At 47.4% G+C, this 23,754-nt stretch overlaps 3 protein-coding genes across 5 annotated transcripts in view; all 3 read left to right on the top strand.

Annotated features, from left to right (window-relative positions):
- The window catches only part of LOC135376252 (zinc finger protein 271-like), a 29,650-nt gene extending 13,323 nt beyond the window's left edge, over positions 1-16,327 (top strand). For all 3 annotated transcript variants that reach the window (XM_064608859.1, XM_064608856.1, XM_064608858.1), the window contains 2 exons: positions 9,483-10,541; positions 14,604-16,327. In XM_064608859.1, coding sequence (XP_064464929.1) covers positions 9,483-10,541; positions 14,604-16,312 — 2,768 coding nt within the window. In that variant the 3' untranslated portion in view covers positions 16,313-16,327. The remainder of the gene's footprint in view (positions 1-9,482; positions 10,542-14,603) is intronic.
- LOC135376246 (zinc finger protein 235-like) lies at positions 16,319-17,152 on the top strand (the record flags this gene model as incomplete). The annotated part of the gene is given in 1 exon segment (XM_064608842.1): positions 16,319-17,152. A coding segment is annotated over 1 exon segment (834 nt), but the record flags the coding sequence as incomplete, so codon positions are not given.
- A 91-nt stretch (positions 17,153-17,243) lies between these two features.
- Positions 17,244-21,072, top strand: LOC135376245 (zinc finger protein 664-like). The gene is made up of 4 exons (XM_064608841.1): positions 17,244-17,390; positions 17,462-17,558; positions 17,621-17,970; positions 18,034-21,072. Exons 1-4 carry the CDS (start codon positions 17,244-17,246, stop codon positions 18,643-18,645), a joined length of 1,206 nt encoding a protein of 401 aa, XP_064464911.1. The 3' UTR covers positions 18,646-21,072.
- Positions 21,073-23,754: the final 2,682 nt, after the last annotated feature.

The following is a 23,754-nucleotide window of genomic DNA, read 5'->3' as shown; positions in this document are numbered from 1 at the left end:
AAACAGTAAAGAACGAATGTAATTGAGGAGCAATTGCAAAGTTCTTACAGCAGTGGTTATGCATCCAGCAATTACATCATTTCATATGACAACACCAATAACCGATCACACCGTTAGCATTACAGTAAAGTGACTTCTCCTTCCCTCCCCAGGGGAGCATGATTCCTCCTCTCTCACACGCACGTGGGATGCTGTAAATAGGCGTCAGCTACCTACGGGCTTCGTTAAATAGACTGTATTGAATGAAAGCACTTTGTTAAACTGAGTGCAAATATGCATTGTCGTTTATGTGGAATTGTACGTGCAACAGGAACAATACATTAAATGGAGGATTTTGTTAAATCTACGTTTGCATAAACAGCCACATATGCATAGAGTATAGTATAATGAATTCTCAGGGAAGTATGGGATGCCGCGAGTGCATCAGAATCCTTCCAGGTGTCTAAAAAAGGTCACGTATATATGCAGGATTCACTGGGAGTCGTTGGTTCTTTGGATGATGGGAGAAAAATTGTACTTGAAACATGTCTCTCATGAGGTTTAGATATGGACAGTTCTCATTGACCTTCAGGACCAGGTTGCTAACCCCGACGGCTGCCATATTTATATGTTTCAAAGGAATTTCTCAGGAGTACCGTAATTTCCCGTGTAGTATAAGCCGCACCTCAGATAAGATGGAGGGCCTGTTTGTAGGAATGTTTTTAAAGATATCCAACTGCACTTACCCATACTGATTGACGTTAAAATCTGGGCAGGTTGGTAATCCATTTAAAAGCGATAAAACCCCATTGCTAGGTAATGTGGTCATCATCATACTTGTTCGTCCTTTGTCCTTTTTTTACCCCAGCACTGAGGTTTTATTGCTTCTAAATGGATTCATCCAGCCTTCAGTCAGTGTTCGTTCATAGCTAACAGATCTACTGCTTCTGCGAGACGTTATAACTCGGGTCACAAGCTTATCCAAGAATCCAATCCAAATGCCTATCCAATCCACGAGCCTATAAAAACAGAGTTTGTTTCCATTCCGCAAACGTATGGTAAGGGAATAATAAATTGGTTTTAACTAGAGATGGGACGAATCCAGAATTGTACAAATCCGAATCCGGATCCGAATCCAACGAAGGTTCTGCGATTCGAAGAATCTTACGAATCTCGAATTTTTCGAATCCTTTCTTTAAAAAGAGTGTAAAAAAGCAAGCAAAAAAACTTCTACTGATAAGTGTTTTGAAGCAGAATGTGATATACATTTGCTTAATTGAAAACAAATTAAATAATAGTGCAGTTTCAGAAGAATAACGTACCCCCATGTAGTTCTTCTTAAACGTAATTTATTTAAAGCGTTGTTCAACGACTGCAAGATATACATAAAAGCTCAGGTCTGAATTAGTTCCATAAAACTAAGTACGTATCAAAAACAGGACCATGCTACTTTTAAACTTGTAATATCATACCAACAATAGCACACAAGATGCTCCGATATGTTCTGCAGGAATGTCTCTGTACTCACAATATTAGTACAGCAGCTACAGAAAGGCATAAAACAAGTTTTTGTATACATAATACCACTTGAATGCAACACAAGCTTCTACTGCAATGCCAGAACACAACAGCGGACAGATTTACCATACTTCACCTGAGAAAAAGAATGTACTGTTGCACACATGATGCTGTCTGAATGTAATCCTGAAACTTCTCGACAAACATAATTTATGACCGAAATACATCAACCGGCAGAATTTGATTTACTTTACTCAAAGCTGAGAAAAGGTATGTGCTGTTACACACATGAAACTGCTTGAACTGCACTTGAGGGCTCTGGAAGAACACCTTGTTTGTGACCAAAATACAACAGCTGAGCAAACATTTTAATTTATACCTTACTCAAAATACACAAGATGTGCTGCCATGCATATGATACGATGATATGTACTGCTTAAATGTACCCTGAAAGCGCTGGAGTAAGAACACAAACACCTCAGGCATGGTTGCTCTAAGCTAGGGAGCAACAGCAGGGGTATACGAACACAAGAAGTCGAGCACAAGTGATGCAATGCACTTGATTCATCAGAACATGAAATGTTTCAGTACCAGGTCTCAGTGTTCCGTCAACAAAAACAGATGAACTTTGAAGGGGCGTTTGGTTGGCACTGGTGGCAGCCTTCAGCTTGAAACCCAGACAGTGATAGTTGAAATGTGGAGTGCAAGCGTTTCGGTAGTGCCGGAATGCCTGCGAAATCATTTAACAAATAAGGCAATTCCAAATCTATACTGAGAATACACCCGCTGGGGCCTAATCTCTAAAGGATGAAGCAGTAACTGACAGATAGCGTATTTTTCTTTTCTACGTGATGGCATTCGCACTGCATGACGGACTTGTCTAACATTACGCGTCTTACCTTTATCTGCTGCCTAGTCCTGCCCCTGCAATCTCCTGCTGCAGATAAGGTTGGCACAGTACCCCGGACGAGACATCTTCGGCTTCGTGTGAAACAAGTTGCGCATTGCTTCCGTAACATTCGTATGAGCGAAATGAACAGATCAAATGGCTGCTTTCGAAGGTGGCACCCAGTCGGAGTTGTAACCGAGTGTTGCAGTCAATAGCTTTTTCTTTCGCCTTTCGGAAAGTTGTGGTTTGAAACATTGGAACAGCATGCTCAAGTGTTCTTGCAGACGGGAACAAAACGCTCACGCATTCTCGGCACGCAGCACAGAACATGAAACACACCTAAAGCTAAAAATTCACTTTTTCGAGAAACCACGAGGAGTTTGTGATAACTATTTTGCACACATAATCAGTGTTCCCTTATGAACACATCGTGTGAGTACCATTCCATTCTGTAACACTCGAAAATCGGCGTAGCTGAGCTTTAACGTTGCCCATCAACGCCAATCCCATTCTATAGTGTTCTTGGACACCTAAATATGAATCACATTCAGCGATAAAAGTGGAGAATTAGTAACCATGCACGGCACAATTCTCTGCACCTCCGTTCTCATCAAACAAGTAGCTGGAGGTAAAAGGAAGTGCAATTGTTCCGTAAAGCTTGCGGCAAAATTGGAAGTAGTTGGCGCCTGCAGCAACCTAACTACTGCAGTTAACTACTAGAAATAGTAGTTTAACTAGTAGTTGCCTCTACATTCCTGCAAGTACATTGTTGATAACTGCTTTTTAACTACAATCAGATAGTTTAACTAGTAGTTTAACTACATGTAATTAACTACTGGCCATCACTGAAGGTTGCTACTGCAATGAGTACAGAGGGCCATCTAAAATTTTCAGATTTAAGACGTTTGATGAAAGAAAGGTTTTGATGTGTGCAATTTGCTTCCCAGAAGAAAAGAAAAAGAACACACATAAACATGGTTCCGTGCGTTCACCATTAACCCGCAGCTCCGGGTACAATGACGAGGAGAAGTACGATGTTACAGGGCCCACGCATTCTGGTTCACTAGTCATTGGGGGGTCAGCGCCCTGTCCCTTTGAGTCCGTAAACCAGTTTTGCCAGTTCCCCTGGGGAAAGGAGCGGCCAAATCATGACCAAGCAGGGAGCAATGCTTATTTCACAGCTCCGAACAAGCCGAGTAGCAGATGACATTTCTCTGAACCAATCAGCGAGTGTGGACTCGGTAGCGTCAGCGCGATGTTTCAGGCAGATCACAGGCCGGTACTGCTCTCCACCACTGTTGCGCACGGTCACCTTTTGCGGTGTACTTTAAATTAAATTTCTACGATGATTATGACTCTGTTTCGTGAATTATTTCCAATGGTGCATCTTACTGGCCTACGTAACAGTTTGGTAGGAAGAAAATGTCGTCGGAGTTAAGCCTGAAAGACTGTGGGGCCTCAAGAATGCCGCTTCTTCTACCACAAAAAAAGAAATGAAAACACAAAGGCTGAAATGGGCCAAAGAACATGCAAAGTGATCTGAGGATTTTCCTTTTCCTTTTGAACAAAAAAAGATCCAAAATATATAGCGAAACCATGAAAGATGGAAGTCACTGAAAAGGTTACCCAGCTGTAGGACTCGAACCCACATCTTCTGGATTACCGGTCCAGGGTTCTACCACAGTCACGGTCCAGGGCTCTACCAGGGTTTTGTATATATTTGTCCTTTCTATGTTGTTCCATCCTCAGAACATCAGTTCTCTCTTGTCTAAAATATATGTTTGGTTTCCTTCCGGATCATGTAATTTTGTTTTGATTTTAATTTCGTTCCGGTTTCCCAAGTATGAAGTTTTCTTTTTGTTTTTGGTTCAGGTTTCATTTTGCTCGGTTTTCATAACTCTGCTCGTAGCTCAGTACCTTATGAAGTGCTTCAGTGGAGTTGCGTCAGCCCAGGTAGCAGATTTTGAGCGGCTTCTTTGAGACAGGTAAGAAAGAACACTGCTGGTGGGTAACTTGGACCACCTCAGTGAATTCCAACCATGAACCCAGCCTGCTGAGATGTAGAATATCCACCATCCAGGTGTTCTAAGCAACCATCACCAGGATGGTCGTGCGACAGGATAAGGCCACACACACCAACAGGCGGTTCAACAGCTCAGTCCCGGGTAGTATGAGGGGAATTGACTCGGGACGCGAGCCATCAATATTTCGAACCGAGACTGTTCTTCTGGACACCAGCCTCATGATTGGTATGGTACTTCAAGGGTTAGGTATGACGTGTTAAAGGTTCATGCGAATTGCGGGTCAACGGCCCGGAGGAAAGAAAGGGTCCGTTCAGGGTTTTACGGCCGAAGTGAATGGCCGCTTTGTTAGTGTGGAGGCATTTACTATGTGGATGAAGTCATGAACCTCCCATTTCTGTAACCGGTCTGGAGCAAGGACGACTTAATTCGCATAATCTCCTCCACACTCTAACAAAGCGGCCATTCACTTCGGCCTTAAAAGCCTGAACCTATAACACGTCATACCTAACCCTTTAAATACCATGCCAATGATGAGGACGGTGCCCAGAAGAAGAACAGTCTCTGTTAAAAATATCGACGGCTCTCGTCATGAGGCAATCTCATTCATACTTTTTACTTGTAACTTTAACTACTTTTGTGGGTAACTAGTTACATTTCCAGGAAAGTAGCCTTTAACTGTGGCTAGTTACTATTTCTGTCAACGTAGCTGCAAAATGTAACTAGTTACTCGAATAAATGGTCCTTCTGTTTTTTTTTCTTTACCCTACCTTACCCTACTTCCCCCTAACGGTGTCTTGGCTCCTCCTATAATGACCAGACCCCCTTTCGCATACACGGCACTGAGGGTCGCGAGAACTGTCGTCTGCTATCGGTCCGTCGTTTTCCGAATAGTTTCAAAATTTTTCAAATTGAAGTGCTCATTGCCACAACGCAAGGCTAAATTCTGCTTGCAGACGATGCTGCAGCTACAGCTGCTGCGTGCGTATCAAGTGGTGCGTATCCTGGGGATTTGGCGCCACCGGACAGAGGCCCCCCATACTAACGCGAAGAACGGGAAGCCCGCAGACTTGAAAGGCATAGAGATACATGAGGCACTGGTACAGAGTATCACATTCTTTTTCTGCGGCGGAGCCACCGTTCGGTGTCCGCGATTGGGCCGATCGTGTCACGTGGTTTCTCTTTCCAAGAACGCGCCATCCATGTTGAGTCGTCTCCATCCAAAACTGTTTTCCTCCGTTGCGATCTGGCTCGACTGCACGCTGTTCTCCGGCAGAGAAGGGAGAGATTGGTGACTATTTAGTGACTTTAGTCAGCCCACTTGCGCACCGACCAGTGCAGTGGCTAATCCTGCTCCGATTGCTGCTATCATAAGCTTCTGTGGACGGTCTATGAAGCAACCCTCGAGTTTTTATCAGGGGAAGGACGAGAATAATTTAATTGTAAAGTACAAACTATGGAATAAGACGTACTCGGCAAACAGGACGTCAACTTCAAACCTGAAAAAGCATCTCGAGGCGAGTTCCTTGTTCTTGTGTATGTCTCTCTTTACATGCTACAAAACGCGTGCGTAGCTCCGTGCTCTTCTTTTTCACCGCAATATGCCAGGTCATATGAACATGTCGTATTTTTCCGCGTATCGACTTATACAGCTTCTAGTTAAGCGCAATAAAACGGTACAAGTGCAAGAGTGCGAGCGAGCTGGTACATTGTAAAACGACGATAAAACCATGTCGCGTCAAAACGATGAAATCTCTGTAGATGAAAAAGAATAATCTGTCGTGTAAAAATGATTGAACGTGCATGTTGTGTTATTTCTCTTCCTTGTCTCGGGCTTTATCGTCGTTGTGCAATAAAACCTTTGTCGCACTTAAGCATATGTAAATAAATGTAAATAAAGCGCATGGCTTATCAGATGATTGTGATCGCGGGTTCCACGGCCCGAAATGTCGAGCTCTGGTCGTATCACAAGCAGATACACACGGGCGAGGAGCCACAAAAATGCGATCTCTATACCCTTCAGAGTTTAACAAGAGTACGAAGCTGCGCAACCACAAGTGGAAACACCAGGGCGTGAAGCCACACAAGTGCGATATCTGTCCTGCAGACTTCAGCCAGAACATGAGCCTGTCGTATCACAAGCGAAAACACACATGCAAGAAGCCCTACAAGTGCGAACTCTGTCTTGCAAAGTTGAGCTATGGCACGAACCTACAGTGCCACATGCTGGGGAGAAGGCATACAAAAGTGCTATATGTCTACTGCACAGAGTTCAGCCCGAACAAGAATCTGCTCGACCATAAGTTGAGAAACATGGGAGAGAAGCCGTGTACAAGCGCGCCTTCTGTCATGCAGTGTTCACCCACAGTATGAATTGTAGTGTCACAAGCATAGGGCACATAGGACCGAGGATCCATACACGTGGGATGTATGTCCTGCAGAATTCTGCCACAGCACGGGCCTGGGGCTTCACAAGTAGACACAGACAGGCGCGAAGCCATACAGGACCATTCTCTGTTCTGCAAACTTGAGGCAGAGCACGCACCTGAAGTGTTACAGGTGGACTTACATCCCAAGCAGCACGCAATATTTGTCCCATACTGGACCCATATGGGCTGCCCATATTGGCAAGCCCATTTTGCGCCAATATTTCTGTGGTAACGCCAACGTGGAATCCTCGTAATAAAAAAACATTATCCGGCTAAATATCCACCATTGATATTACTTCTCACTTCTTTTTGGTTTTTCATTTCTGCAGATCTCAATGATCCACGTTGCATACAATTACAAAAAGAAACACTGCATCGTCCGAAAAACGAAGGACGGGTTGTACGCCCGTCTTGTTGAAGGACACAAGCAGTCCCACGGAACTACCAATGCCAAACATCCCTCACAAACCTTCATTGGCATCGCAATACTCTGCGAACCAAAAATTTCCGAACTGCTGCGAGAGTACAAAGGAGCGAAACACTTTTGTGACGGTGACGGACATACGCCAGAGCAACTCACACTGCTTGCAGCAATTTGTAAGCACCTTACTTTACAGAAGAGCCATCCCTTCCTATCAAACATTGTGTTTTTTACTTGACCTGCTGCAGTTCCGTTATCATTACAGCAACCAGCGACATTATAGCCCATATGAAACGCCCGATCCGATTGTCGCGCATGGGCATTACTTGTAGGACGCGTGATTTTGTTGCCTCTTATTGAAAGAAAAGTACAGGGTCTGTGCAGAAAAACGTGACCCGCATTTAGGCACATAGCTTGTTGTCTACCTAACTAACGAACTTCCCTTGGCGCACGATGGCGCATTTATGCGTGCGAAATCTGCAGAAAAATTGTGGAAGCCATACTCAGCTTAAAAAATATACGAAACAACGAAAACGTCGGCTTCCGTACATCAGAATAGGGCAACATGGTGGACAACAGGGTGTATGTGAAAGGGCAACATGGTGGACGTAGGAGAGTTGTGTTCAAGTACCGCTAGGGGAGCTATCGATGCATAAATCGAAACAATGTCCCACATGGATGCTCATCGGCAGTACCCCTAGCGGTGCCTGCACATAACTCTCCTAAGACCGAAATGCACTACCATGCACTGTCATGACCGCCCTATTTTAATGCATGGAAGCCCATGTTTTCGCGCTCTGTTTATTTTTTTACACTGAGTATGGCTTCCAGGATTTTTTTGTAGCTTTCGCACGCATAAATATGCCGTCGTACGCCACCGGAAGTTCCTCGGCTAAGTAGACAGCGAGTTACATGTAAAAATGCGGGTCACGTTTTTCTGGAGATACCCTGTAGGATCGACTAAAGGTCTCGTCCCTTTCAGGGATCATCGTAATCCCCTCAAGACTGTGGCATTCAGGCGCGACCTTGTTCACCCTCAGCTTCCAGTATAGTTCAACTGTACCACATTGGTGGTGCTGTTGAATGCTATGTTGTAATTTCTTTACGGGGAGACCTCTAAGTGGGGGCACTTAAAACACGTATCTCAAAACGTGATATAGCGTATTATGCAGTCGCTGGTACAGCAGATTGAGAGCCTCCTAGGAACTGAACAAGCTTTGATCATATGAAATAATTTTCTGTGACCATTTCATTTTCGGTCTCTCATTTGTCATGCAGCACTGCACAAAACAGAACACTTGAGCCTCCTGTGTTGTCCTGATGGCCGATGATACAACGCTTTCCGTAGAATGCACGTCTTGCACCTATAGGACCAAATGGACATTTTAGTGAATTTTAGTGGCAACTAACTAGCACTCAGACTCATTGCTGGCAACCCCCATTTTATAATTGCCAATGTGCGCGCATTATCTGTACTGCCTTCCGTACTATGCGATCAGTTTCGAGCGCCACCGGCCTCTGTGGCTCAGTCGGTAGCGTGATCACCTTCTGATCCCAAGATCGCAAGTTCTAACCCGACCGAGGACGACAGCAACTTGGCGGCAGGGTACAAGTTGCTAAGACACTCCCTTTTCCGCGAGAGACGTCAAATACAGGGCGCTGTGTGGTGAGCTTTCATCGCACGTTAAAGAACCCCCTGGGTGGGCATAAGCAATCAACGGACCGACCGCTGTGGCATCGTTCATGATCTCGGTTGTCTCGTGCCGTAAACCCCCAATGATATAATATATAGATTCGAGCGCCAAGCACAGCACGTACGCACAGGTTATGCACAGCTCTGACATGTTCAAAGAATACGAAGATTACATAACATGCCATAAAAATAACATAAAAATTACATAACATGCCATACAAGTGCCAGCGGCTGGACCACAAAATAAAAATAAATACTCGCCCAAGGAAAGGATTGAAACAAGAAGCTGTGACTGTCCTGAATTGATCTCTCGGCCTTCCGTCTGAAGGTCTGACACCATAGCTCATATACCAGGCAGGTGAGAGCTGCTTTGAACTTAGAGCATGAATAGTACAAACGGGTGATTATCTGCAAAGTCTGACGTGAGCAGCGTGTCTGCATACGCAGCGCCATCAACTTGTTCAAAAAATCGTAATTCAGAGATGTGCCTGTACTGGTATGCTCTCTAAATACGCGATTTCCAAAATTTCAGGAGCGAGAGAAACCGCTGCTTTGCTCCACGTGAACGACCAGCCCAGAGGCACTTGTGATCACGAACCTTCAGGATGTACTTCTTCAAAGGCACAGTTCAAGATCTGCAAAATAACGGTTGAACCACAATTCGACAACACTCCACTAGTCACTACAAGCGATCGACCCACTGGGCGTCTTCCAGGCCAGAGCAAGCTATGTGCGCTTGAATACATGTCAAAAGACAGCCCGAGACACGACATGTGCGCACAGTGTTACAATGAGTCTGAAATGTGTCCAGCTACTCCGCTGGATGCTGAGATGGGAGATGAGTGCTTTAAGTATGACGTCTGTCCCCCTATAATCTCGCGATCTGGGAGCGACAAGAGCCACGTGTCAAAGCATACTGTCGAGACGTCATGCAAATCTGATCTCTCTTCTGCTCAGTTCCACCAGAGCAGGAGGCTGTGTTGTCACAGTCAAATGCTTGTGGGCGAGAAGCCGCACAAGAGTGATCTCTGCTCTGCGAAATTCAGCGGTATTGCGCACCAGCGGCTTCACAACCAAGCACATACTGGCAAAAAGCCTTACAAGTGCGATATCTGCCCTGCGGAATTCAAACGGAGTTCTCACCTGCTGAACCACAAGCGAACACACACGGGCGAGAAACCATACAAGTGTGACGTCTGCCCTGCGGAGTTCAGTCGGAGCGGGAAACTGCAGCGGCACAAGCGAACACACACGGGTGAGAAGCCATACAAGTGTGATGTCTGCCATGCTGAGTTCAGGCAGAGCGGGAATCTACAGCAGCACAGGCGAACACACACGGGCGAGAAGCCATACAAGTGCGACGTCTGCCATGCCGAGTTCAGCCGGAGTGCGACGCTACATAATCACAAGCGGACACACACCGGCGAGAAACCATACAAGTGCGACGTCTGCCCTGCGGAGTTTAGCCGGAATGGGAACCTGCAGCAACACAAGCGGACACACACGGGCGAGAAGCCATACAAGTGCCATGTCTGTCCTGCGGAGTTCAATGACAGAGGGCACCTACAGTGTCACAAACGGACACATACGGGTGAGAAGCCATACAAGTGCGATGTCTGCCTTGCTAAGTTCCGTTACAGAGGGTGCCTACAGCGGCACAAGCAGACACACACGGGCGAGAAGCCATACAAGTGCGATCTCTGCCCTGCTCAGTTCGGTCAGAGCGCGACCCTACAGGATCACAAGCGGACACACACGGGCGAGAAGCCATACAAGTGCGATGTCTGCCGTGCGGAGTTCAGCCAGAGCAGTAACCTACGACAGCACAAACGGATACACACGGGTGAGCTGTACAAGTGCGATCTCTGTCCTGCGGAATTCGTTCATAACTCGAGCCTGTCATATCACAAGCTGACACACAAGCGAGAAGCCCTGATCTCTGAAGGGACAGCTTAGAGAGTCATAAGCGGACACACACAGAGAAGAAGCCATGCAAGTGCAATGTCTGCGTTGAGGTCCTCAGCGAGAACGCAATCCTACAGCATCACAAACGAACACACATGGGCGAGAAGCCAGACAAATGTGATGTTTGCTGTGCAGAGTACAGACGGAGTTAGCACCTGCAGGGTCACAAGTGAAGATATACGGGCGAAAGGCCATACACGTGTGAGCTATGCCCTGCGGAGTTCAGTGAGAGAAGGAACCTACAAGAGCATAAATGCACACACACATGTGGGCAAAAAGCCATACAAGTGAGATGTGTGCCCTGTGGTTCAGCCTGAGTGGGCACCTGCAGCATCACAAGCGAACACGCACGGGCAAAAAACCATTGCACGAGCCTGTTGTATTTATGTCTCGGCATTTTGGGCCACAGAAGTCACAATCACAATAGACTTATAAATAAGGCCCATCGCTCAGCCGCAGGCTACGAACTTACCCGAAAATCAACATGGAATATCGCTGAGCTCGATGCCACATATTAGCACGCTCAAAGGTTAACATCACACCTATGACCAAAGCAAGAGTTTTCCGATTTTTGCTCAAAAGCGCGACGTTACATGGTGACTGCACTGTACGGCATGATCGAGCTGTGCCTAGCTATCGAGCCATGTGGACATACATGTTAGTCGCTCATGCATGAGCTTACAGCCTATCAGGTGATTGTTATCATGAGTTCCACAGCTCCAAATGCTGAGCTATGGTCCTATCACAAAAGGGATACATGCGAGTGAGAAGCCACACATATGTGAACTCTGCTCTTCCGTGTTCAATAAAAGCACAAAGGCCGCAGAATCACAAGTGGAGACACGAGGCTGTACCAGTGTGATATCTGCCCTGCAACCAGGGCACGAGTGCGGCATCACGAGCAAAAACACGTGCAGGAAGCCCTGCAAGTGCGAACTCTCTTTCAAAGTCCAGCATCACACGAACTTAAAGCGCCACACGCGGCCGAGAAGCCAGACACAAGTGCGGGCCTTTAAGGGTTAAATAAGTGAAATTAAAGTGCAGTGTCTACCGCACAGAATTCAACAAGAACACGAATCTGTATGACCGTAAGTGGACACACATGACAGAGAAGCCATGCGTGTACTGTATTGCAGGGTTCCCCCACAGGACAAATTGTGGGATCACAAGCAGACACATGCAACTGAGTACATCTAGAAGTGGGATGTGTGTCCTGCAGAATTCAGCCACAGAGACACAGGCGCAAAGCCACACAGGAGCGTTCTCTGTTCCGCAAACTTACTGCAGAGCACAAACCTGCCGTGTTACAAGTGGATGTACATAGGTGTGAAGCTCTACGAATGGAACCGCTGTCCTGCAGAGTTCAGCCACAGGATGAACAGGCACCAGCTGGACAACAAAATGGCTGCTGGCAGTGCGTGAACATATTCTTATTCTTATTCAGAAAGGTAGGGGACGGCCTGGCATTGAAACCGTACAAGTACAGAGACCACATACTCATATGCATGAAAGGGTATGTCCAATTAAAGGAAGACGGAAGCGAAAATAATCTGCAAAGCTGTTTGCCTCACCAGTCTGTGGTTGTTTTCGTTGCCGTATTGGCCATCGGCGCTCGAATGGTAATCGAGAGATGCGAAGTTCAGGTTTCGCCGATGTCTGACTTTTTTGATGACTGTCATATTTCAGTTGTTTGCGAAATACAGGAATCTTATTCTCGCCGCGAATTCGTCTATGCCTGCTTGCAGGCGGGTGAAACGAGACAAGTAGTGCACAGACATATTGTCGACGAATCGAACATCTTCAGGCTTTATTCGGAATTCGCCGTGTTCATCCGTTCACCTGGCAGCCGCATGTGGAGCTCGAGAGATATTTGACGTCACTCGCTCCTCAGATTCTCCCCCAATGCTTTGCGGCAGCGGGTGCGCTCCATGGGTGATTGTGTTGGGTGGGCGGCCCAGCGCGCTCGTAATCATCAAAAATATGCCCATCCGTACAGCGTACTCGCAAAATACTAGTGGCACCGTAATTCTGCGTAAGATTTACATCTCGTTCTGACCCTTTTTTACGACGGACAAATTTTGGTTTAAGTGACAGTTTTCATCAGTCACATGTCCTCAACATGGAGACACGAAGAAGCACGTGGTAATGCACAGAGTGTAAATGCTGTACAGATGCTGTCTCTATCCCATCACATTCTGTTTCTATTGGATATTTTAAAAGTCGCACGCATGAACAGACTGAGGCTCAAAAAGGGTTACATTGGAGGTTGGTTCGGTGGTGATGCATGGGAAACGTAAGGAGTGTGTGGTGATGTGGTGTAAGAAGTGTGAAGTGATGTGTGAGAAATGTTAGGAGAGGGAGTATTTAATACGGTTTTTAAATAAACACTCACTCCTTCTCGATGTACGTCATCAGCGACAGTTCATTCCGAAACATGATCAGTTTGCAAAGGGGAGTGTAATCGTTGGTCGGAGCTGTAATCGGACTGTGCGCGCCGTTGGCCGTCGACTTCAGATTTGTGAAGGAGGAGAGGAGGTCGTCCTGCGACTTTTAAATTGTCTCTGAGGATTTATGTAGCTGTTCAAAACGACCGTGTCGGCCATTTCTTAGAATGTTCTTCGCATGAAAGCCGAGTGAGAATGTACAGGAGGCGCCGCGTGGTCCCCAGTCGTTTCTGAAAGTGGACACGCACAAAAGCGGACGATTTCTGTATCCTGTCACAGGCTTTCCCGCAGGGCAACGTCGCCATTCTCATTGTTGCCAATGCAGATCGTGCCATGCTCTGCAATCTTTATCACTTTAATTTGGTTATTAATTATTATTATTATTATCAATTTATTCGGTTATCAATAGCTGTGACGTGCTTTGTCGGGTAAACTTGCGGTATCCCATCTTGAACAAAGTGCAATCCACTTTATCAGATGGGCAGGGGGTATGAGGCCGTCCCTTTACGTATACATTCTGTTGCAACTACCTTGCAAATAACGTTTAAGTTGCACTTCGGCGTCGATGTTTACGCGAAAAGATCGTGTCGTCGTCGTTACACCTATAGGAAAGACAGCGTCTGTGAGCAAATAGCAAGAAAAAAAGCAATTGATGGCCAAATATTTGCATTTGATAACAGACTTTTATTCACGTACACACTCTTGCTCGTTCTTGATTCAACCTTATATTCTGTCTTGTACTTAAAATAGATGTAATACCAGGATTTCTGTGATACCTGGAGTCTGTTCCTACACTTGGTTCTGCGGCCAGTCATTTCTGCTAGCAAACACTCCTGCCGGCTTCTGCTGTTCCGCGTCTTCCCGACATGCCGGCCTACATCCACATGTCGCTGATAATAGGGGACGCAGAATCTGTTATGTTGGCACGTTGTCTGGGAATATCCTCTTCAACGTGATCCAACCCTTGTTTCCCCAAAATGGCAGCGCCCCAGTGAATACAGGCAGAGATGGGCAAATGCCCTCACGATCTTTGCCTTCACCTCAGTTTTCGTCCCAGATGTTTTTCCTCACCTCACTTTTCCTCACAGAAAATACCGGAGGGAGTCACAAGGAGGATTATTTGCTGAGGCGGACGCGCATAGCTTGACCGCAAACGCGATACCATAAGGTTTTTCCAATAGTTGTGAATTAGAGATGCGCCCGTGCTGATAAGGCCTCTAAATGTCCCATTTCCGAAATTTCAGGAGCAAGAGAAACCGCTGCTTCGCTCCACGTAAAGGACCAGCCCAGAGGCATTTGCGATGAAGAATCATCAGGTTGCACTTTTTCAGAGACACCGTTCAAGATCAGCGCAATAACCGTTGAACCACAATTTGACAGCACTTCACGAGTCATTACAAACGGTCGAGCCACTGAACGGCTTCAAGACCAAAGCGAGCCATGTGCACTTGTGTACGCGTCGAAAGACAGCCGGAAACACCACACGTTTGCACAGTGTCAGAATGAGTCTGAAATGTGTCCCACTGTTCCTCAACTGGCTGCTGAAATGGAAGAGGAGGGTACTGGGTGTGTCATCTGTTCCTCCTCTCTTCCTGCATTCTCGCGGTCGAGTGACCAGCACATCGCAAAGTTCAACCGGATTGTGCACCAGTTGCGCCTTCGTAAGCGAGCGTGCACGGGTGAGAAGCCATACAAATGCCATGTCTGCCCTGCACAGTTCACCCGGAGTGCCCAACTGAAGTATCACTGGCGGACACACAAGGACGAGAAGCCATACAAGTGCAATCTCTGTCCTGCAGAGTTCAGCGTAAGCGGGAATCTACAGCAGCACAAGCGGACACACGCGGGTGAGAAGCCATACAAGTGCAATTTCTGTCCTGCAGAGTTCAGCCGGAGCGGCCTCCTACAACGTCACAGGCAGACACACACGGGTGAGAAGCCATACAAGTGCGATGTCTGCCCTGCAAGGTTCAGTCAGAGCGGGAATCTACAGGGTCACATGCGCACGCACACAGGAGAGAAGCCATACAAGTGCGATGTATGCCCTGCGCAGTTCAGATTGGGCGGCCACCTACAGCGTCACAAGCAGACACACACGGGCGAAAAGCCATATAAGTGCGATGTCTGCCCTGCAGAGTTCAGCCGGAGCAGCCACCTAAAACGTCACAAGCAGACACACACGGGTGAGAAGCCATACAAATGCCATCTCTGCCCTGCACAGTTCACCCAGAGTGCCCAACTGAAGTATCACTGGCGGACACACATGGGCGAGAAGCCATACAAGTGCAATCTCTGTCCTGCAGAGTTCAGTGTAAGCGGGAATCTACAGCAGCACAAGCGGACGCACACGGGTGAGAAGCCATACAAGTGCAATTTCTGTCCTGCAGAATTTAGGCAGGGCGGCCATCTACAGGGTCACATGCGCACGCACACAGGAGAGAAGCCATACAAGTGCGATGTCTGCCCTGCAGAGTTCACCCGGAGCAGCTATCTACAGCATCACAAGCGGAGACACACGGGCGAGAAGCCATACAAGTGCGATGTCTGCCCTGCAAAGTTCAGCCGGAGCGGCCACCTACAATGTCACAGGCAGACACACACGGGTGAGAAGCCATACAAGTGCGATGTCTGCCATGCAGGGTTCAGTCAGAGCGGGAATCTACAGGGTCACATGCGCACGCACACAGGAGAGAAGCCATACAAGTGCGATGTATGCCCTGCGCAGTTCAGATTGGGCGGCCACCTACAGCGTCACAAGCAGACACACACGGGCGAAAAGCCATATAAGTGCAATGTCTGCCCTGCAGAGTTCAGCCGGAGCAGCGACCTAAAACGTCACAAGCAGACACACACGGGCGAGAAGCCATACAAGTGCGATGTCTGCCCTGCAGAGTTCAGCCGGAGCGGCCATCTACGGGGTCACAAGCGCACGCACACAGAAGAGAAGCCATAGAAGTGCAATGCCTGCCCTGCAGAGTTCAGCGAGAGCATAAATGTACAGCATCACACGCAGACACACACAGGCGAGAAGCCATACAAGTGCGATGTCTGCCCTGCAGAGTTCACCCGGAGCAGCTATCTACAGCATCACAAGCGGAGACACACGGGCGAGAAGCCATACAAGTGCGATGTCTGCCCTGCAGAGTTCAGCCGGAGCGGCCATCTACGGGGTCACAAGCGCACGCACACAGAAGAGAAGCCATAGAAGTGCAATGCCTGCCCTGCAGAGTTCAGCGAGAGCATAAATGTACAGCATCACACGCAGACACACACAGGCGAGAAGCCATACAAGTGCGATGTCTGCCCTGCAGAGTTCACCCGGAGCAGCTATCTACAGCATCACAAGCGGAGACACACGGGCGAGAAGCCATACAAGTGCGATGTCTGCCCTGCAGAGTTCAGCCGGAGCGGCCACCTACAATGTCACAGGCAGACACACACGGGTGAGAAGCCATACAAGTGCGATGTCTGCCATGCAGGGTTCAGTCAGAGCGGGAATCTACAGGGTCACATGCGCACGCACACAGGAGAGAAGCCATACAAGTGCGATGTATGCCCTGCGCAGTTCAGATTGGGCGGCCACCTACAGCGTCACAAGCAGACACACACGGGCGAAAAGCCATATAAGTGCAATGTCTGCCCTGCAGAGTTCAGCCGGAGCAGCGACCTAAAACGTCACAAGCAGACACACACGGGCGAGAAGCCATACAAGTGCGATGTCTGCCCTGCAGAGTTCAGCCGGAGCGGCCATCTACGGGGTCACAAGCGCACGCACACAGAAGAGAAGCCATAGAAGTGCAATGCCTGCCCTGCAGAGTTCAGCGAGAGCATAAATGTACAGCATCACACGCAGACACACACAGGCGAGAAGCCATACAAGTGCGATGTCTGCCCTGCAGAGTTCACCCGGAGCAGCTATCTACAGCATCACAAGCGGAGACACACGGGCGAGAAGCCATACAAGTGCGATGTCTGCCCTGCAGAGTTCAGCCGGAGCGGCCTCCTACAACGTCACAGGCAGACACACACGGGCGAGAAGCCATACAAGTGCGATGTCTGCCCTGCTAGGTTTGGCCAGAGCACGACCCTACAGGATCACTAGCGGACACACACGGGCGAGAAGCCATACAACTGCGATGTCTGCCATGCGGAGTTCAGTCAGAGAGGGCACCTACAGGATCACAAGCGGACACACACAGGTGAGAAGCCGTACAGGTGCGACGTCTGCTCTGCAGAGTTTAGACGGAGTGACCTCCTGCAGTGTCACAAGCGGATACACACAGGCGAGAAGCCATACAAGTGCGATGTCTGCCCTGTGGAGTTCAGCCGGAGTGGGCACCTGCAGAATCACAAGCACGGGTGAGAAACCATACAAGTGCGACGTCTGCCCTGCGGAGTTCACCCGGAAAGAGCACGTACAGCGGCACAAGCGGACACACACAGGTGAGAAGCCATACAAATGCGATCTCTGCCCAGCTCAGTTTGGTCATAGCGCCACCCTACAGGATCACAAGCGGATACACACGGGCGAGAAGCCATACAAGTGTGACGTCTGCCCTGCGGAGTTCAGTCACAGAGGGCATCTACAGGATCACAAGCAGACACACACAGGTGAGAAGCCGTACAAAGTGCGACGTCTGCTCTGCAGAGTTCAGACGGAGTGACCTCCTGCAGTGTCACAAGCGGATACACACAGGCGAGAAGCCATACAAGTGCGATGTCTGCCCTGCGGAGTTCAGCCGGAGTGGTCACCTGCAGAATCACAAGCACACACACACGGGTGAGAAACCATACAAGTGTGACGTCTGCCCTGCAGAGTTCACCCGGAAAGAGCACGTACAGCGGCACAAGCGGACACACACAGGCGAGAAGCCATACAAATGCGATCTCTGCCCGGCTCAGTTTGGTCATAGCGCGACCCTACAGGATCACAAGCGGACACACACAGGTGAGAAGCCATACAAGTGTGACGTCTGCTCTGCGGAGTTCAGACGGAGTGGGCTCCTAAAGTGTCACAAGCGGATACACACAGGCGAGAAGCCATACAAGTGCGATATCTGCACTGCAGTGTTCAGCCAGGGATCGACCCTACGGGATCACAAGCGGACACACACGGGCGAGAAGCCATACAAATGTGATGTCTGCCCTGCAGAGTTCAAACAGAGAGGGCACCTACAGGATCACAAGCGGACACACACACGAGAAGCCATACAAGTGCTCTATCTGCCCTGCAGAGTTCTGCCGGAGTGGTCACCTGCAGAATCGCAAGCGCACACATACTGGTGAGAAACCGTACAAGAGCGACGTCTGCCCTGCGGAGTTCAGCCAGAGAGAGCACGTAAAGCGGCACACGCGGGCGAGAAGGCATACAAATGCGATCTCTGTCCTAGAGAGTTCAGCCACAAGCCTGTTGTACCACAAGCGGGCACACACAGACAAGATGTCCCACAAGTGCGATCTCTGCCCTGAGGTTTTTCAGCCAGAGCGGTCGCCTAAAGTGTCACAAGCAGACACACATGGGTGAGAAACAATGCAGGTGAAATATCTGCCCTGTGGAGTTCAGCTGAAGTGACAATCTACAGAATCACAGGCGGACACACACAGGCGAGAAAACCATACCAGTGCGACTTCTGTCCCGAAGGGTTCAATCAGAGACACTACCAACAGCAGCACAAACACACACAGGGTGGACGAGGAGCCATACAAGTGTGCGGCTTCATGCCCTGTGGTCCAGCCTAAGTGGGCACCTACAGGATCAATTCAACAAGAGCACAAAGGTGCGGAATAACAAGTGGAGTCACGAGGTCGTGAAGCCGTACCAGTGCGATATCTCTCCTGGAAACTTAAATCAGAGCATAAGTCTGTCGTGTCACAAGCGAAAACACACTTGCAAGAAACCCTACACGTGCAAACTTTATCACTTAAAGTTCTGCCATGGAACAAAGCTACAGCGCCATATGCGGACGAGAAGCCATGCTCAAGTGCTATGTGCCGAGTTCAACCAGAACACGGATCTTCACGACCATAACTGAACACACATGGGCAAAAAGCCATACAAGTGCAGGTGCTGTCCTGCAGGGTTCACCCGCAGCACGATTTACGGTGTCACAAGCAGATACATATGACTGTGGACCCTTGCATGTGGGATGCGTGCTCTGCAGAATTTGCCCACAGCACGGGCCTGGAGCATCACAAGTAGACACAGACAGGCGGGAAGTCATACAGAAGCATTGTCTGTGCTGCAGACTTGAGACAGAACACACACCTGAAGCATTACGAATAGACGTACATGGGTGCGACAGCCCTACAGATGCAAACTCTGCCGTGCTGGTTCAGCCACAGGATGAACAGACACTAGCCAGAGAACAAAATAAGTGCTTGCAGAGCACGAGCTAGTTCAGCCAGAGGAGGAACCTGTGGCTTCAGATGTAGCCACGAGACACTTGGTATTGAGGCTGTGCAAGTACAGAGGCCACATACTCCTACACATGAAGAAGCCTGTCCAAATGTAAAATCTGTTATGTCACATGTGCTAAACCCAGATACCTGAAGAAGCACATGGTAACAGAGAGCAAAGAGCGTACAAATACTGTCTGTATCCCGTCGCATTTTATTTCTGTTGGATGTTTTTACACTCGCACGCATGAACAGACTGAGGGTCAGAAAGAGTTGGCCGGGACCTGGGTTGGGTGGTGATCCATGTGAAATGTTAGGAACCCCACTGCTGGGGGAGATAAACCAACATGTTAAAGACGTCCTCACACAGGCTCTGAAGCAGCATGCTCTGATATTGTTCCTTTCTCCTTTTATATTCCTCTTGTCACGAATGCGTATCTTCTTCATGGGTGACTAACGATTCCCCAGAGGAACATAGACAAGAGAGGTAAGGGAAACGCAAGTGTTTGTGCTGTCTTACATACCTTGTCCTTGTTCCTTTGGCACTTGGTTGTTCAATCAGGGATAGTCACCAAGAAGCCCAAACCTCTACCATTGTGCTTATCTTCTTCGATTGTTCTATGTCCTACGTCCCGTCGGTTGGTAAAATGAACGAATAAATCAACCCAAAGCAATAAAAAAATAATTTACTACCACTTAGATGTGTCAACTTGTAATCAAAATCCCGAGATTTCCCTTTTGTGTCACGACCAAACTAAATATCAATTGTATACACGCAAAATAAATTAAAACCCTCTCCACTGTAGAGCACCTCATAGTGATGCGCTCGAAGAGACTATGCAGGAAGGAATTGACAGCACACAGTAGGCAGCCGTTCTCCATTTCGTTTCATGCCTTAGTCCGAAGAGACTCGACGGATTCCACACTGCAGTGAGGACTACAACTTTTTCCGCCGTTATTAATCCTTTTGTCGTACATTTTAATCCTTATACCATTCAATCCCTTTGCCATCTGAATTAATCCGCATTTCACATAGTTTAATCCACTTTCCATGCAATTTAATCCAAGTGACTATGTGTGGGCTACGTGACTTTTTTCTGTATTGTGGGACAGTTCCCATGTGTACAGGATTGCACATGCATTTTATTAATAATGTGGGTTTCTGCACCATAATGGGATACTGTGGGACAGTTAACCTGCATTACTGTATTGTGGGGCTATTCCCATGTCTACGGGTTTTACCCATGGTTTTCATTAAAAACGTGGGTTTCTGCACTGTAATGAGATACTGTGGGCCTGCCAATCTGGATTGCGATATTGTGGGACTATTTCCATGTCTACAGATATTACTGAAGCTTTTATTGAAAAAGTTGGTTGTAATGATATACTGTGGGACTGTGTATATGGATTACCATATTGTGGGACTATTCCTATGTGACGGGTATTACCCATGCTTTTCATTACTTATGCGGGTTTCTGCAATGTAATGGGATACTGTGGGACTGTTGATCTTGATTACGATATCCTGGGACTATAAGCAAGTCTACGCGTATTCCCCGGGCTTTCCATTAAAAACGCGTTTTCCACACTGTAATGGGATACTACGGGACCGTCAATCTGAATTACGATATTGTGGGACTATTTCCATGCCTATGGGTATCTCCTATGCTTTTCATTCAAGATGCGGGTTTCTGAAGTACAACGGGATACTGTGGGACTGTCTATCTTGATCAGGATATTATTTGAGCAGAGTTGATCCAACGCTCGATTTCCGCATGCCACGAAACACCTCTCGTCAAGATGCTGCGTTAATCCACCGAATGCGACTCGATGTGGCCTCTACAGCTCAGTGGCGTTACCGCTTGAGGCAAGTTGACTCTCCCACCTGCTGCCACTGTGGTGCTCTAGAGGATCTGGAGCACATTCTTCTTCATTGCCCTCACTACCAACCTTCCCGAACCGCACTCTCCGAGTCTCTTCGTCAGCTGGACTCTCACCCCTTCTCTGTCGAAATTGCTTGGTCCCTGGCCCAATCCAGCCCAGCAACGATCAGCGCTCAAAGCCCTTTTGACATTTCTGGGCACCATCGGACTCCGATCGTCATTGTGAAGGGGCTCAGTATTTCATTCCCCACATCCCCACCAGTAATGGGGTAGAGTATCGCCTCTGGCTATGAACCACCCCACTCTCCTTCTGAAAATAAAGTTGTTGTTGTTGAGAGAGAGAGGTAGGAAGGGGAGGGAGGGCATATGTGTGTGCGTGTGTCGCGGTTGTCTTTGTGCCACTGACACGGCGACCTTCTGACGTGTTCCCGTTCACACAACACAGTACACTTCGAAGCAGATCAAGATGTGAACGATTATTGATTGCCAATAGAGGAAACAATATAAAAAGCAAGTGAATCATAATTGCAATTGCTGCCTTGAAATTACAAAACTTGCATGTTACCGGTCTTTGTCTGATAATGCGTGCGTATCTTTGCATTGTAGTTGCAGAAGAAAATTATTAAAAAAATACATTCTGAGACCAACATTTTGAGACTGTCAACAGTGAATTTAGCTTTTCTTCGAAAGTGCTTCAAGACAAAAAAAAAATACTTTCGGTCCATTTACGATTTTACCTGGAATCCCAGTTGAGTACTTGGGATACTTGATGTAAAATAATAAAAGCAAAGATATACGAGTGTCCCAGATAAATGCGAACATATTTTTTAGAAATATGTCACTTTTTCCGTGATGAAATCAATTGGGATATAGCATATGCTGAAGGGCACTCCTTAGAAGAGCATTAGCAAACTCCTAAAGCAATTTCTTAATTAACTTACAATAATTAACTTGTTCATTGCAAAAGCTACGAAGTTGTCCCAATGAGAACATGTGGCCCTTCGGTCATCTGATGCCGCAGCCACTTTTAGAATAAAAATCCTTTCGATAGATCGTCCGCAAAAAAAACGTGAAAGAACACAATTTTTTCTTTATTTTGCTCCTTGCGCATCTTCAGAGACTGTCTTTCCTTCATCCCCAATGCGAATGGGCGAAAGAGCACACCATCGGCTATTGCGTCGCGGGAAAAGGTTAAAAGAAAACAGAAAATGCAACACAAGATAAAGGCAGTTCCGATACCCGGCAGCACCCTCTCACATTGGGGGCGAAGGAACGACGCGTCTCCGAAAATGCGCAATCAACAAAATAAAGAAGAAAAATCTGTTCATGAATTTTTTGCGGACGATCTATCGAACGGAATTTTGTTCTGAGAACGGCTACGGTATCAGGTGACCGAAGGGACCAGATGTTCTCAATGGGACAATTCCGTAGGTTTTATAATTAAAAAGGTAATTATTGAAAGTTAATTAAGACATTGACTTAGGAGTTTGCTAATGCCCTCCTAAGGAAGGCCCTGCTTCACATTCGATATTGCAACTGATTTCATCGCTCGAAAAGCGATATATATATATATTTAAAAAATATGTTCGCATTTAGCTGTGACGCTTGTATATACTTTTTTTTTTACTTTACATCAAGTATTCCAAATACTCAACTGGGGCTCCGGATAAAATCGTAATGTACCAAAAGCAAGTTTTGTGCCTTGAAGCACTCTTGAAAAAGAAACTAAATCCACTGTTTACACTCTCCAAATGTTGGCAAGAATTTATTTTTTAAATGTTCTTCTGCAACTCGAATGCAAAGATACACACGCATTATCAAACAGAGACCGATAGCGCGATAAGTTTTGCAATATCAAGGCCGCAATCGCAAGTACGATTCAACTACTTCCTCTATTGGCAATTATTAATCGCATTTAGCTGGGACATCCTGTATGTACCCCCCATGACTGAGATGATTCCACGGTTTAAACTCAACACGAAGGACGTAAGATAAACGCGAAACAGATATAGCGATAGACTGTGTTAGCGCTTAGATTAAAAGGACACGCACAGAGGTACACCGAATCCCCTTCACCTTTATTGGTTGTGCAAAAACACAGTGGTTACAGTGTTTT

This window comes from Ornithodoros turicata, unplaced genomic scaffold, assembly GCF_037126465.1.
Source record: "Ornithodoros turicata isolate Travis unplaced genomic scaffold, ASM3712646v1 ctg00001066.1, whole genome shotgun sequence".
NCBI classification, from domain to species: Eukaryota; Metazoa; Arthropoda; class Arachnida; order Ixodida; family Argasidae; genus Ornithodoros; species Ornithodoros turicata.
This window is presented reverse-complemented; position numbering and strand designations above follow the sequence as displayed.

What these genes read in the sequence shown, in the direction of transcription:
- LOC135376245 (XM_064608841.1), top strand. Translation starts at nt 17,244, where the DNA reads ATGTCTGCCCTGCAGAGTTCACCCGGAGCAGCTATCTACAGCATCACA. An exon ending in TCACAGGCAGACACACACGG is followed by an intron (nt 17,391 to 17,461) that starts GCGAGAAGCCAT and finishes CAGGATCACTAG; the next exon opens with CGGACACACACGGGCGAGAA. An exon ending in TCACAAGCGGACACACACAG is followed by an intron (nt 17,559 to 17,620) that starts GTGAGAAGCCGT and finishes GACCTCCTGCAG; the next exon opens with TGTCACAAGCGGATACACAC.